We start from the raw sequence: 14,255 nt of genomic DNA on the forward strand, positions 1-14,255 counted from the left end.
AACAGAGGTTGGTCCAATAAAAGATATTACCTCACCTACCTTGTGTCTCTAATATCCTGGGACCAACATGGCTTTACAACACTGTTACGAAAGCATGAAAGATGCCTGTTGCACCATAGCTCCAGGTCACTTCCCATACTGATGTTGACAATGTTTTTGTCATTGCCAAACCCAAGTGTTCACTAGTGAGTCAGCCTGCCTCCCCTACCCCCACCCTAATAAAAAGAGGTTGGTTTACAAATTATGAGATTTTAAAAATAATAAATTTTGGGTGGGGGTTGCCTTGTGAGTTTTGAGCCTACAGTGATCGTGTTTTCAAGTTGTTCTTTACAGCTATTAGGGCTAGAAACTTAGTTTTAAATAAATGAAAGCTGAGATTGTTGTGTAATTATGTGATTCCAGGAGCTGTGGCTTTAAGAAAAACATCAAATGTCATGAATTGTGATTAAAATTGTCAGTTGGCAACACTTTTTTTGCCTATCTGGACTAACAGCTACACAGTGTTCAACACCATTGTAAGGGGAGAAGGCAGTGTTCATAACTACTGTCAGCAACTGTTCATTTTCCAAGTATAGACAAAGCTTTAACACCATATGATTCTGGGCAGGCCATACAACTTCCGTGCCTCAATGTCGTCCTTTAAAAAATGGGGTTAATACTTATTTACCTTCTTTACATCAGTGTTGTGATAACCAACAATTTAATGGTCCTTTTTTACAGCCTCTATATAAGCAAAACTTCTATTGGCTTCAGTTAGAATTTTGCCTGCATATGGATTGCATTGTGGAGGGTAATATTTGTAAATTTGACATCCTCTAATGAAAGGAAGTATAAATTAATTTAGAAATGTGGGTCTTCTGATTTACTATTTGTTATTTTGCTGGTTTGGGAATAAGTATTGTTCATGTGGCTGTACCTGGAGTCGTCAAGAAGCTTAAATGCAAGCTCTTTATATTTTCATTTTAGCTGGTTACGGTGGTATTATTACATTTTACACTGTATCCTGAAACTGAAATAACTGAGACTGGTGCACTCTGTGCTGACAAGAAACTGTAGTGTATGTCCGTGGGAGAGAAGTGTTCACTACCACCTCTATGGACCAAATCTGTTCCCATTAAAGTCAATTGCAAAGCCCCCATTGACTTCAATGGAAGTAGGATGAGGCCTTTTACACTAGAGACTTGCAATTACTTTGTGCTGGAGCCTCTGCACAAATAATTTTGTATATTACTTAATGAGATAATAGATTATTTACATTCTTGGTTTCTTTTTAATAAAACACGCTAACCCTGGTCCTTGTCGTCCCCATTCCATTTAGGTGTGTGGATGGGGGGGGGGGGATTACCGTTTGAGTTACACCGGTGCACACTGTCACCTCATGGGCTAATACATCACTTAATACCACTAAGGATTCAATAGATGTTAATAAAATTAAATAAAAAACAATCAATAATCACACAAACTCCTCCCCAGGGGAAACAGGAAACAACTGTAAGATGGACAGGAAAAGGAGCTTACAATGGAATTGCTAACTCAGTACAATGCACAACGCCACGATTTATTAAGCTTTATTAAGCTTTGCTTCTCCAGCTTGACGCGATTTTGGTTTAACGGGGCTGATTTTCAAAAGAGCTCAGCTCCCGGCGGGCCCCCTGCGCGGCTGCGTCCGGCCGGCGACCGCGGCTCCAGCAGCAGGAGCGCGGCCCCTTTAAGGGAGGCGGGAGGTGGGCCCGGCCGCCCTTAGCCGGCTGAGGCGGATTCACTTCCAGGTCGACGGGGCGGCCCTGTGCCCCGGCTCGCTGCTGGGTGACGGAGCCTGGGGACCCAGCGCAGAGATGGTGAGTCCTTCTCCCCACCCCCTTCCCGCGCCATGGGGTGTGCAGCCCGCCCCACGCGGGGGGGGATCGGGGCTGCTCCCCCGAGCACAGCCCCTGGCGGGCTCGGCTGAGGTAAATTCCCCGCCGGCTGGCTCGAGGCCCTCGCGGGGGCGGCCCGGCGCTCGCACGGCGCGGCACTGACAGCGGATCGCTGCGGCTCCCCGGCGCGGGGGGAGCAGGGCCGTTCGCGCTTCCTGCGGGCCGGCAGCCTGGGGAGCGGGTTGTTACATAAGCGGGGACCGAGGCTGCAGGAGCCGGGCGGCAGCTCCGCGCCGCGCAAGGGCGAGTTACGGTCCCTGGCAGCGGCTCGTCTTGGGAAGTTAAAAACCAACTCATCTCGGGGGGCCCTTGCAGAGCCACCTGAGGGCTTAGCCGGGCGCGCGAACTGTACCCGTCCCCTGCTGGCACAGGGCCCGGCCCCCCTCGTCTGGATGCACTTAGACCCGGGTCACCTGTTCGCCTGCCTTCCAGGGACTAGGCTCTGCTGGCATCAGGCACCTTTCTTCTACCACCCCAGCTGTGTCTGCAGTAAGGGTTGGACTGATCTTGAACTCGTTTGGTTTCAATCCAACAAGACCCCGGCTCTTAACTGGAATAGTTAAATGGGCACAAAACCTGTGTGTGGCTCAGGCCTACCCAATTAAGGAGCACAAGTTCCCTCAAAAAATCAGGGGGACTTGTATTTCTGAGTCACTCCTGTCTACACTGCAAAAAAGAACTCACCAGGTCCCGGAGCCCAGGCTCCAGCCTGAGCCCAAACATCTACATTGTATTTTTATATAGCCCCACAGCTCTGGCCCAGTTAGGGTGGCCAGACAGCAAAAGTGAAAAATTGGGATGGGGGTGGAGGGGTAATAGGAGGCTATATAAGAAAAAGACCCCCAAATCGGGACTGTCCCTATAAAATCAGGACATCTGGTCACCCTAAGCCCAGTGAGCCCAAGTCAGCTGACATGGGCCAGCCATTGATGTTTGATTATAGGGTAGATATGTAACGTCCTCACGGGCAAGATCGAACCGGGGACATCTGGAGCTTAGGGCATGAGCCTAGGGTGACCAGACAGCAAATGTGAAAAATCGGGACGGGGGTGGGGGGTAATAGGAGCCTATATAAGAAAAAGCCCCAAATATCAGGACTGTCCCTATAAAATCGGGACATCTGGTCACCCTACATGAGCCTCTACAACAGCATGAGCTAAAAGCAACTAGGCCTGGCTGTTAGCTAAGGCTGTAGAGCAGATTCATTTTATCTTTCTCTTTAAGTGGTCTCGGTGCCACTAGATGGGATAGAACAGTGGTTCTCAAACTTTTGTACTGGTGACCCCTTTCACATAGCAAGCCTCTAAGTGCAACTCCCCCTTATGAATTAAAAACACTTTTTAATATATTTAACACCATTATAAATGCTGGAAGCAAAACGGGATTTGGGGTGGAGGCTGACTGCTCACGACCCCCCTTGTAATAACCTCATGACCCCATTTGGGTTCCCGACCCCCAGTTTGAGAACCCCTGGGATAGAGCAACACACCCAGAAGGTGTGTGGGTTACACATACACCCTCAGGGCTTCAGTCTACACTGACTTTGGCTCACTCTGCGATGGTAACTTGGGTTGGAGCTTAGGCTGGAGTTTGTGCTCTGAAGGTGTGTTGACATTGGAATAAAAGACCTGTGATTAGCCTGGGTCATCTGATTTAGGCTTGTGGTGCTCGGGCTGGAGCTTGGGCTCTGGGACCCTTCCCCCTTGTGGGGTCCAAGAGCTTGTGCTCCAGTCTGAGCCTAAACATCTACAGTCCCACAGCTTGAATCCCACGACTCAAGCTTTTGTAGAGCAGCAACAACTACACTAATAATAATTAGTGTTTTACAGATATTTAACAGTAGGATGAGGCATATTTTCTCTGTCACTACTGAAGCATTACAGAGGGAGAGATGGTTGGGAAAGAAATACATTTTGTTTGTTACCTTGTTGTCTCTTTGTAAAGAGTCATGATTCACCCGCAGGTGGAAATGACTGTCTTTTTTTAAAACAAAACCCCAAACTGTAGACTTTGCTTTTTATATTTAATAAGGCTTAAACATACATTGTTGTGTGAAAACCTGACAAGGAGTTGGGGGTGGAGGAGGAATTAAGGCTGCTGATCCGTCTTAACTAGCAAGGGGTTTGGATATATTTTGTTTCTACAGCAATACGAGTTATACAGGAAGAGTTAAGCTGTTATACAGGAGGTCAGACTGGACGATCCTATTGGTCCTTTCTTGCTTTATAGTCTATGAATCTAAGTTCCTATTGTAGTATCATTATTTTTGAATTTTTTGGATTTATTGGTTTGTGTCACAACCTTAATACTTGTTTGAGCTAGTTTTGTTGTGCACAATTAATCTAAGGGCTTGTCTGCAAAGGAAATTACACCAGTGTAAGCTAAGGCTATGTTTTCTGCCAGCACAGTTATGTCGGTCAGTGGTGTGAAGAGGTGTGATACCTGACTGACATAGCTGTGTTGGCAGAAGCCCCTAATGTAGGTGCAGGTTTATTGGCAAAAACTGCAGTTTTACTGGTATAGTTTGTTCTGCTCTTGGGGAGGTTTGGTGGAATAAGTTACACTAAAAGAACAGGAGTACTTGTGGCACCTTAGGGCTGGTCCACACTGGGGTGGGGGATTGATCTAGGAAACGCAACTTCAGCTACGAGAATAGCGTAGCTGAAGTCAACGTTTCCTAGATCAAACTAAGTTTACTTACTGCGGGTCCACGCGGCTCAGGCAAGCTCCCCCGTCGACAGCGCTTCCTCCTCTCGGCGAGCAGGAGTTCCGCAGTCGACGGGGGAGCGCTTCTGGGATCGATTTATCGCGTCCAGATGAGACACAATAAATTGATCCCGGAAGATCGATCTTTACCTGCCGAATCAGGCGGGTAGTGTGGACCTAGCCTAAGTTACACTAGTAAAAGCACAGCTTTGCCAGTATACGTGCATCTACAATATGAATGCGTTGCAAGTATAGTATTACAGTATTCCTATGAGCAAAGAGCTCCTGGTATAGTCATGGACTAAGGGGTGTCTCTAAACTGAAAGTTATATACCTTTTCAGTTTAGTTCCTCCATTTGAAAGAGGTTTAAATTAATTCCCACTTCCCCTAAAAAAGTCCTTCTTATTCTGGAATAAGAGTGACCACACAGGGAATTATACCAATATTATTGGTAAAATTGTCCTGTGTGGAGCTCTTTCCTTCAACACAAATGTTTGTAGACTGGGATGAATGTTTGGGGAGTCTTTACAAATGTGTTAATACTTCAAATTAACTGTTAATCAACTAACTCAAGGTAAAAAAATAGTGTAGACAAAGACTATAGTCTGAGATTTAAAAAAATAAACAAAGTAACCACGCCTTTTGCCCTTTAAGAGCAGGTATTGGAGACTGGAGTAGAAAATGTGTATGTTGGCTTTGTAACCTGGTAGAATATGTATTTAGAAGATAGTAAACGTGATTAATTAAGGAAGTAATGATAATAGGTCTTATGATGTTTATGGCCATGCTGAGAGTAGTTCTGAGGAAATTCACCTATTAAATGCTCTGTACATTCAAAACAATAACAAATCTTACAAATTAAACCAGTTACTGATTCTTCTTTCCCGACCAACCCATCAGGAGTAATACCACTTCCCATAAAGCTCCTTCCCCCCCACCCCATACGTTCTCCCTAGCTCATCATCTTGAAAGCCTGGAAAAACAGATGGGCCTTGCAGGGTGTCCAGAAAGCCAACAGATTCAGGTACTGTTATATCAAGGTAGGAAATGGGTTCCAAAATTGAGGGTCATTCACTGAATACGCTCTGTCAGCAGCCACCTTACAGTTATACCAGAGGTCTGTGTGCTTCATTTTTTCAGCTGCCTGGGTATATCATGTCGGGAAAGCTTAACTCTTTATAGGCTAAAAGAAACACCTTAGTATTAAAATGATTTGGGGCAGGGGGAGTTTTAAAATGCAGTGCATTTTTACATGAAAATCTAGATTTTTGGGGATTGGGAGTGAGACTGCTTCCATTATCCTTGTAATTTACAGTTAAATATCTTTTAATTAAATCTTCATAAAAAGAAATTTAGTTATAGTGTTAAGACTAAATTGCTAACTCTGCAAAATACAGTTAGATCCATGGTCAATGAACTGATGTATTGTTAAAATGTAGCTCTAGTTTACAATTTCAGATGTATGGTTATAATCTACTTCCCTTCGTTTCTATGTTAGAAATACAGATTAAGAACACTTGTTTTAAAATGTTGGGTGACTCTCAGGGCTTGTTTACAAGGTGCTTTAGTTTAGTGCATACTAGCTGGGGTGTAAATTCTAGTTCACACCAGCATGTTGCACACTTACTAGCCCACGTGGATCCTGCGGTTGCATGCTGAAAGTTCCCTACAGTGCACATTAACATGGTGTTAAGCCCTCACGTAGGCCTGCTCTACACTACAAAGTTAGGTTCAGATAACTCCACTTGCGTCAACCTAGTTATGCATGTAGACTCTGCTTTCGGGTGCAGCTATGTTCTGATGTAAATGTGTCTGAGCAAACCTCCTCTTCCATGAGTCCCACGTCAAGAGCTCTTAAAGAAACCAAATGTAAGGTCACCTTTTATTTGAAGTGGAGAGGAAAAGAACTTCTTTTTTTAGATAGCTCTTACTAGAGAAAAATGGCCATTGAAAACAAAGAAGGGAATACTTGGTTTTTAGTAAATCTGTGTCCTTGGATCAAAGGTACTGAATCAAGGTGGTTCTGCTATGTTGGAAAGTTGGCATTTGTATCTTCTATTTTTAAAAGTACTGTGCTATTTATATTTATAACAAATGACAAACGTGGAGCTTCTGTAATGGAGACTAAAATGAAGCAGCATTCATAGGGCAGGGGTTCTCAAACTGGGGGTCGGGACCCCTCAGGGGGTCGGGAGGTTATTACATAGGGGGGTCGCGAGCTGTCAACTTCCATCCCAAACCCTGCTTTGCCTCCAGCATTTATAATGGTGTTAAATATATTTAAAAGTGTTTTTAATTTATAAGGGGGGGTCACACTCAGAGGTTTGCTATGTGAAAGGGGTCACCAGTAAAAAAAGTTTGGGAGCCACTGTCATAGGGCATTTGGGGTCAGAACAAACAAATGTTGCTGTCAAAGTTGATATAGGTTTCTCAGAAAGAGTTTAATGGAAAGATAAGGATCTATCAATATTCTGGAAAAATCTTGAAAGCTTTTACACTGGTTCATCAAAGAAAAGGTAAGTAAGCAAAAGCTACTTTTTATTTGTTCAGAAGATTTTATTTTTAAATGAGTCTGAGATATGAGGGCTTGCAAAGGAGCAGATGAAGTCGTCATTGAGGATAGTGAAGCTAGTTTCTGCCAGAATAGGCTACAGCAGCCTGCCAGAAGGTCAGATATACTTGTTGTTTTAGTACACAGTAAGTAGGTATATGTGATTGTGGTTCACATGATGCTGTTTCAGAAGAAATTCAGGAAAAACATGGTTGAAGTTCTTGATACCGTAATCCTCTTCATTAATTTTAAACAAGACTTGCTGAATTTAGGATTCTATAGTTCAAGAACGTGAAGTGGCCCTTTGTAAACAGTACTGTCTCTAAATAGTGAAACTTTATATAGGGCAAAACCTTTTCTCTCTGTAATAAACAATTTATTAGGATAGGGTGGGAAACAGAAGTTTTAAATATTCCTCTTTTTTATTTTTTTATTTTTATTTGTGGGGGAGAGAATTCTTTGCTGGGTGTGACAAATCTGCCCAAGACACTCATTTACATGCTTATAATCAGAGGAACTTGGATTGAAGGAGGCATTATGCTTCAGGCTGCCATGTGCATTAGGTTGCTGTTAGATGCTGAAATCCGTGCCGTTTATTTTATTAACTTATAATGTATACTACTAAATACAATTTAATTTTTCATAGTTTTTCATGCTTAATAAAACATCTATTAAAATAGTCATTCATTGTTTTTAAACAAAAGCTTTTAAAAAGCTAAAGAAAACTATTCTACTTTATAAGGCAAAACTATAGTCACTCTTCGCTGCATCAGTATAATGCTGTTATGTATCTTGAGTAATAATATGTCAGTCTTTCAGATGTACACCAGAAAAGACACATGAGGTCTGCTTATCTTTTTGACTGCCTGCCTTGTGACTTTTATTTATATGAACTTGACAGGATGGAAAAGTACTGAGATCGAAGGGACTCCGTCAAGTAGTTTAGATAGGTAATTTAGGCTGTGTATACAAAAGTCTAATCACACATTTCAATAGAAATGTTTGTGTATATTTCTATATAAAACAGCTTTTGTTCAGATTTAATCAGTCCTAGGCAGTGTTTACAAGTTGAACATGGCAGCACTGTGTTAATGCGCGAGAGCTGGAAAGTGAAATTAATTAGAAACAAAAGGGAAACTACTATAGTTCATTTCCATTTTCCAAGTTGAGTGAAATGCAAAAACTTAACAGCATAAATAGAAAAGTAAAATTTTGAAAATTATTTCACCTCTAACCTCATATGGTCTTAAACACAGGCAAGGACTCTATTTCTTTTTAGCATAAGATCTTGAACATGTCCTTTTTAAGGAAAAGGACAGTACATTAGAAGATCAGAAATGCTTCTGGCTCTGATAAAATAGTTATAGAGCATGTCCCCATTGTCACGTTACAACAGTAGAGAATTCCAAGAAGTCACTTTTTTCCCCCTGACACTTATTGAGGAACTTCAGTAGAACACAGAAAACAGTATTGCCCTACTGGGTCTTCTGCCTCACTGTACAGTTTATGCCAAAAACCTTCCCAAGCTCCCTCGCACCTGGCTGTATGCCACAGCTTTACAGAAGCAGTGCACACAGCCTCATGCCCACCACTATGGGAATCAATGAAGTTCATGAAAGATGTGTGGTGTTACTGGTGTGTGTATAATTAATCCTAGTTAATGGATATCGTTGGATGCCCTTCTGGCGTGAAGAATAAGCATTTTGAACGGAATCAGACTAGAGATGCGCTGAAGCTTTAATATTTTTATTTGAACTTCCCCTAAAATTCAGGGGTGTTTGGATCTATGGTATTGGTCTGGGCTCATCTCTGATCACAAACAGACAATTTTTTAATCTGCACCCCTATCTTCCCAATTTATTTCAGCTACTGGTCCATCAGCAAAGCCTAATAACATCATTGGACTTTAATCTCTGATACACAGAAGTACTTAGCTTTTCTGGCAAAAACAATTAATATCATCATTGTTTTGCCTCTGTCAGATGTTGAAGCAGCAAATTACAAGCACTGGAGTTGATGTGAGCAAGGGACATCTTTTATTAAATGGGAGTAGATTTCATATGCTATTGATATGCTGATTCTTGATTGAGAATCAACAGTCGTCATATGCTCTTCAATGTGTGAAGTAATTTTAGGATAGACAGTTTCTTCCCCCTCCACTTTTAAAGAGAAGTGATTTTGAAATGATTAGCCAGATCAGAAGACTTTCAGGCATCCTTTATACATCATAAAGAAGCAAAAGAGTCTAGACATTCCATTTCCCCCCCCCCTTAATATCTTTGAGTACAGCTGTAGCCAAAATTTACTGCTTACTGGTAATGTCCAACAAATCTTGTAAGAAAACTAGTTAATTAGTAATAAAGTACAATAACAATACTTCAGAGTATTTTTGTAAACACTAAGCACTACAAGTCCCCTGTGAGGCAAGTAAGAATAGTCTTCCTTTTACAGATGGGGAAACCGAGGCAGAGAATTTGAGTTACCAATCAAAGGTCGTAGAGGAAGTTTGTCTGAGTAGGAATTATGATTTGGAGCTTCTGGTTCCCAGCCCTGTGCTTGCAACTCTCAACTGTGTTAAATTAAAATTTAGCTGACTACATGTGATTGGTTAAAGATGGGACAAAGGTAGGGTGAAGTTCCTGAAAGTATGCAGTATTACATGGAACAGTTCATTTATAAAAAGATACATCTTAATGAGTTAACAAAGAGGATTACATGAGGCAGATGAAGTAACAGAATGGAAGCCACATAAAGTAGAAATAAAAGACAAATATAGCCAGAACATTCAGTTTAAAGGCAAAATAACATTGCTCTTGGAGTTTGAGATGTATCAAAAATTGACACCCTTATTTTCAGAATCGTGTAGGGGAATATGTACCGGTCACTCAGCATTCTTTGGTGTTAGTGTTGAGAATGATTTATAATGTTTGTGAGTCACTCCTTATGATGGAATCTGGTTGATTAAAAACAGTAGGCTGTTATTGGGCACTAGAAGACTGAACAGAAAAACTATATTAAAAGATTAAGATTATGTATTAATATTAATAAGAGAAGTTCAGAGGTTTCTCATGATTATTTCCTGTCTTGCTGTTAGTGTCTGATATACCCAAGGATATGTTTTGCAATACCTTGGCACTATGTGTAGGATAAATATGAAATTAAAGAATTAGGGTTAGTTTGGTTAAGGAAGAGAGAGAGAGAGTGTGTGTGTGTGTGTGTGTTGTAAAGAAGGGCCTTGACTAGCAAGTAGAAGGAAGGCCTTGAAAATACTGAGTTATAAGGTCAGTAGGAATAAAGTAGGGAGAATGTCTGGTTCAAAGAATAACTAATGAGATAAGGGAAAGCTTCTTTAAAAAAAAAAAAAAAAAAAAAAAAGGCTCTGACAAATGGGGTGGCTGCAGATGGTTTTAAATAAGACCAAAAGAATCTGTCTTAAAATGAGTTCCCATGTCCCTTCCCAACCCACATTCCAGTGTTGAAGCCTCTGGGAACCCAGGTGCAATGGAAAAACTGTTGGTCAGTAAGAAGGAGGAGAGCAAAGACCTTGAAAAGAAAGAAGGTTGTAAATCTTACCTGGATTAAGACTGGAAATAAGGGTGAACGGTCTTAAATTGGTTTTTAGCTGAAGTCAGTAACTGGCAATGATCTCACTTGTTTGTTGACGGGTATAAAAAGTAAACTCTTAAAGGGTTCATTGCTAATACCTGCCTGACCATGTTGAAGCCAACAAGTATAGGTAAGCATCCCAAGTTTAGTCTGTTTGTAAGTATCTTGATCAAATGCTTATAAATGTTTGCTACTGTTTGGACGTAGTAAATTGCTTATTATTTAGGCTTTTTAGGAATCTTTAGAGCAATTGTATAAATACCATTTAGCCTTTGGATTTAATAAAGGAATTTAGGGTTAAATTAGTGTCATGGTAATACTCTGCATAAATAATAATAATTCCAACACAAGGTGAAAAAATGTTGGCTATGATTTGAAAGAAGACTATAAAAATTGTCACTTTGGGTCCCAGCTTGGTACAGTAATGAACAGTCTTCTTCAGTCCTTTTTAATCTTGTACTTAAATACTGTTTGTCATTTATCAGTTTTAGCATTAATAGAATGTTGCCCCTTATTTTGAGGCTATTTTAAACTTTCAGCTTTTCATTTCTAGTAGGTTTGAAGCAGGGTGGGTTGATTTAAATCAGCAATCAGGAAACCTTGATTTAAAGCATTTATTTTAATCTTGTTTTGCATTTGTACTTTTCAGTAATTTTCCTAAAGAAAATTTTATTCTCATTGGTTGGTATAACCATTAAAACATGTTAACTCGCATCTAAATATAGCCTTTACTCTAATTTTTGAATACATTTTTGCTAATCAGGAGGACACACTAACTGCTTTAATGGGTAGATATATCTCGCTCCACATACATTATTCAGATTCTTAATTTTTACAATTTTTATCACATTAAGAAATGGTGAATGATGCATTTCTTATTTACTAGATAATTTTCCACTCTTGGTTTGTGTCAAGCTGCATTTGGATGGAAATTGGGATTCAACTAAAAATGAACAAAAATATTTAATACTTATTTTTATTAGTTAAATATAACTGCCTTAAATATGCTGGTTACATAAGAAACATACGTTTATCAAAACATATTTTTCTTTTAGAACAAAGGAAGGATTAACTATAATTAGTGATTTATCTGCACATTTGGGTCAGATTTTCAAATGTATTTTGGCATCTAATCTTCAGATTTTAGAATTAGTAGATCTCATTGTCTCCCACCTCGTTTTTATTTATAGATTTGAAGAGGAAAACAAGTTTTCCTGCTTTCTCAGATGACAAGTAGTTTCTCAACTTTGAATTAACTAATCCAAACTAACAAAATATTCCCTCTGCATTTGCTGCTAAACTAAAAGTGATGAAGGCAAAAACTTTTGTACACAACAGAAATTGAAATAGCATTTGTGAAACATCAGCGTTTGCTCCAATATAAAGATTGAAAATAATATAGATTCTTAATGGAGTGCATGAAATTATGACACATTTATAAAACTGGAGTTGACTGTCACAGTTAAAGATGTTTTCCTCATGAGTTTGTATATATTTTAAAAAGTAACACCGATTAAAAACTTGAAGAGCTCATTATTGCAGTGTAAAATTTTTGGTTATTTATTTAAATGATTTTAAGATTATATGATGTTTAGGCATTAACATTGGTTGTTATAATTTCAGATTTTAAATTTAAACAGATTTATTTATAAAAAGAAAAATATATTTAACTTAAAAATCTGATTTTTAAAAAATAATTATTCTGTTTTAATCCACCTTGCTATAAACTAATCCGCATTTTGGCTTTGCACTTCAGCAGACGATATACCAGTATCCGACAAAAGCATAGTCTCTACACCAGCTAGTTCATGATGGGAGTTTAATGTTTCTTTTGAATATAATGTGTTTTAAACATCCTGTCTCTCTTTTGTTTGGAATAGGGAAATGGAAACAGCAACATCATCATAATGCAGTATATTCCATTAAATTACTGTAGGATCATATTTAATATATTAACTAAATTTAAAAGGATGTTATTCTTCAGATGCAAAGCGAGAGATTTAATAGTTAAAATTGAATGTATGATAATAGGGTGTCCCCTCAGCCAATTTTGTAATGCTACCCTTGACGTTAGTGATGAGAATTGTGCTAAGAAAACACTGACTGGTACCAAAATACTATGTTTATAAATGGGCTTGATCATTCATGGCCAATATTTTTGATTTAACTCTAATGTCTCAGTAATTTGGTTGTGTTTTGCTTATGACAGGAGGAGGCATCTCCATATACTTTACTTGATATCTGCTTGAATTTTCTGACTGCTGACCTAGAGAAGTTTTGTACAGAAAGGCAAGATGGAACACTGTGCTTGCAGGAGCCTGGAATATTTCCACAAGAAGTGGCTGATCGACTGCTGCAGACTATGGCATTTCATGGTAAAATCTTTATTTTGAAGGCAGCAGCTGTAGGTTTTCCACTAGAATATGACATTGCAGCCCCTACTTTATAGTCTAGTAGAATCTGGCACTGGAGCCACATGAACCTTCTTCCTTAATCTCCAGTGAAGAGGGATTTTTGCTCTTCTGGCTTTGTCACAACTTCTGCTGAATGCATCATGGATGGATAGATAGCTGCCCTCGTGGATAAAATCTCCTTTGTCCCATGTTTATGACCTCAGTTTAATGTTTCTTTTCAATTAGATGTCAGCACTTTTCTCTGGGGTTCTTATTTCTGTCAGTTCATCAGATTCCTTTAATCCTCTCTCTTTCTGGAGATGCTCAGATATTTAATTTGAATGTTAATAGTATCTTTCATGGAGGAATTAACTGAAGTCTGTCTGTTCCACCCTGTATCTGCATAATTACATCTAAAATCATCTGTCTATAACACCTTCATTCATTTCATGTTACACAGTAAGCAGTGTGCATAATATGTATTTCCTTGCTGAAAAGACAAACCAAACCAGGGAATGCACTATAAAAAACTGTCAAAACCATTCTTTTCTTCTTCTAACTATATATTAAATGAAGGCTTAACATATGTCTTCACTAAAGTCTATTTTTTGATAAGGGTGGCCACCCTGTTTCTGATATCAGACTCCAGGCCTTCAATATGGACCGGCCAGGAAATGGAGGGTGGGTGGAACCTCAGCAAAATGTTTAGTTTTTTTGTCAAATTTCTAACCAGTTCTCATAAGTTTGTGGTAGGTCCATATAAATGCAGGTTTTAGTCTAAAATGTCCATTTCAAACATAATTCAAGGTTTTTTTAAAGACCGGTTAATTGAACTTCTCAGTTGAACTTTTCAGCCTTATACGAAGCAGATTAGGTTTTGTATATGTTGCTATTTATGCCGTGACCAACCTGTGAAAAATGTGTGATTTCTCCGCAGAGTTTCTGAAACTAGGGGCCCAGACCCAAAAGGGGGTCACAAGCCTGTTAGGGTGTTGCAGTATTGCCACTCTTACTTCTGCATTTCTTGAAGCTATGGCAGGATGGAAATACCATGCCACCCTTACTTCTCTGCTGCTGCTGGC

At 39.7% G+C, this 14,255-nt stretch overlaps 1 protein-coding gene across 6 annotated transcripts in view; it reads left to right on the forward strand.

The window, feature by feature from the left end:
• The first annotated feature begins 1,661 nt into the window (after window positions 1-1,661).
• Window positions 1,662-14,255, forward strand: part of LOC101936768 (protein zyg-11 homolog B) — a 38,139-nt gene continuing 25,545 nt past the window's right edge. The window contains exons 1-2 of one of the 6 annotated variants that reach the window (XM_005284821.4): window positions 1,662-1,838; window positions 12,990-13,155. In XM_005284821.4, the coding sequence (XP_005284878.1) occupies window positions 1,836-1,838; window positions 12,990-13,155 (169 nt within the window). In that variant the 5' untranslated portion in view covers window positions 1,662-1,835. Of the gene's footprint in view, window positions 1,950-9,040; window positions 10,911-12,989; window positions 13,156-14,255 lie in introns of those variants that run through there. The other 5 variants (XM_042851428.2, XM_005284823.4, XM_042851427.2 and 2 more) reach the window with 5 other exon arrangements.

Source organism: Chrysemys picta, chromosome 8 (genome assembly GCF_011386835.1).
Source record: "Chrysemys picta bellii isolate R12L10 chromosome 8, ASM1138683v2, whole genome shotgun sequence".
Classification (NCBI taxonomy): Eukaryota; Metazoa; Chordata; order Testudines; family Emydidae; genus Chrysemys; species Chrysemys picta.